Source organism: Penaeus monodon, chromosome 21, assembly GCF_015228065.2.
Source record: "Penaeus monodon isolate SGIC_2016 chromosome 21, NSTDA_Pmon_1, whole genome shotgun sequence".
Classification (NCBI taxonomy): domain Eukaryota; kingdom Metazoa; phylum Arthropoda; class Malacostraca; order Decapoda; family Penaeidae; genus Penaeus; species Penaeus monodon.
The window spans coordinates 18,889,978-18,890,197 of NC_051406.1; the positions used below are offsets into that span (position 1 = coordinate 18,889,978).

The 220-nt window shown below is 59.1% G+C and overlaps 1 protein-coding gene across 1 annotated transcript in view; it reads right to left on the reverse strand.

Moving 5' to 3' along the window:
• LOC119586591 (serine protease inhibitor 88Ea-like) overlaps positions 1-220 on the reverse strand; it is an 11,480-nt gene that overhangs the window by 5,895 nt on the left and 5,365 nt on the right. Inside the window, exon 3 of the mRNA XM_037935342.1 lies at positions 54-189. Coding sequence (XP_037791270.1) covers positions 54-189 — 136 coding nt within the window. The remainder of the gene's footprint in view (positions 1-53; positions 190-220) is intronic.

The following is a 220-nucleotide window of genomic DNA, read 5'->3' on the forward strand; positions in this document are numbered from 1 at the left end:
GCACGCACGTACACAAGTGTATTAACGTACACGCGTTGAACTCGGGGACTCACGTTAGAGAAGTCGAGAGTGCGTAAGGCGTCTTCGAGTATCTCCTCCACGCACGGCCTGAGGGACCGACGCCCACTGAGGTACGCCCGCCCTTCCATCACCACGCCCGCGTCTTCGCTGCTCTGTTCTGTGCCGTACCTTCAGGCAGGGGGAGTCGGATGGTATTATC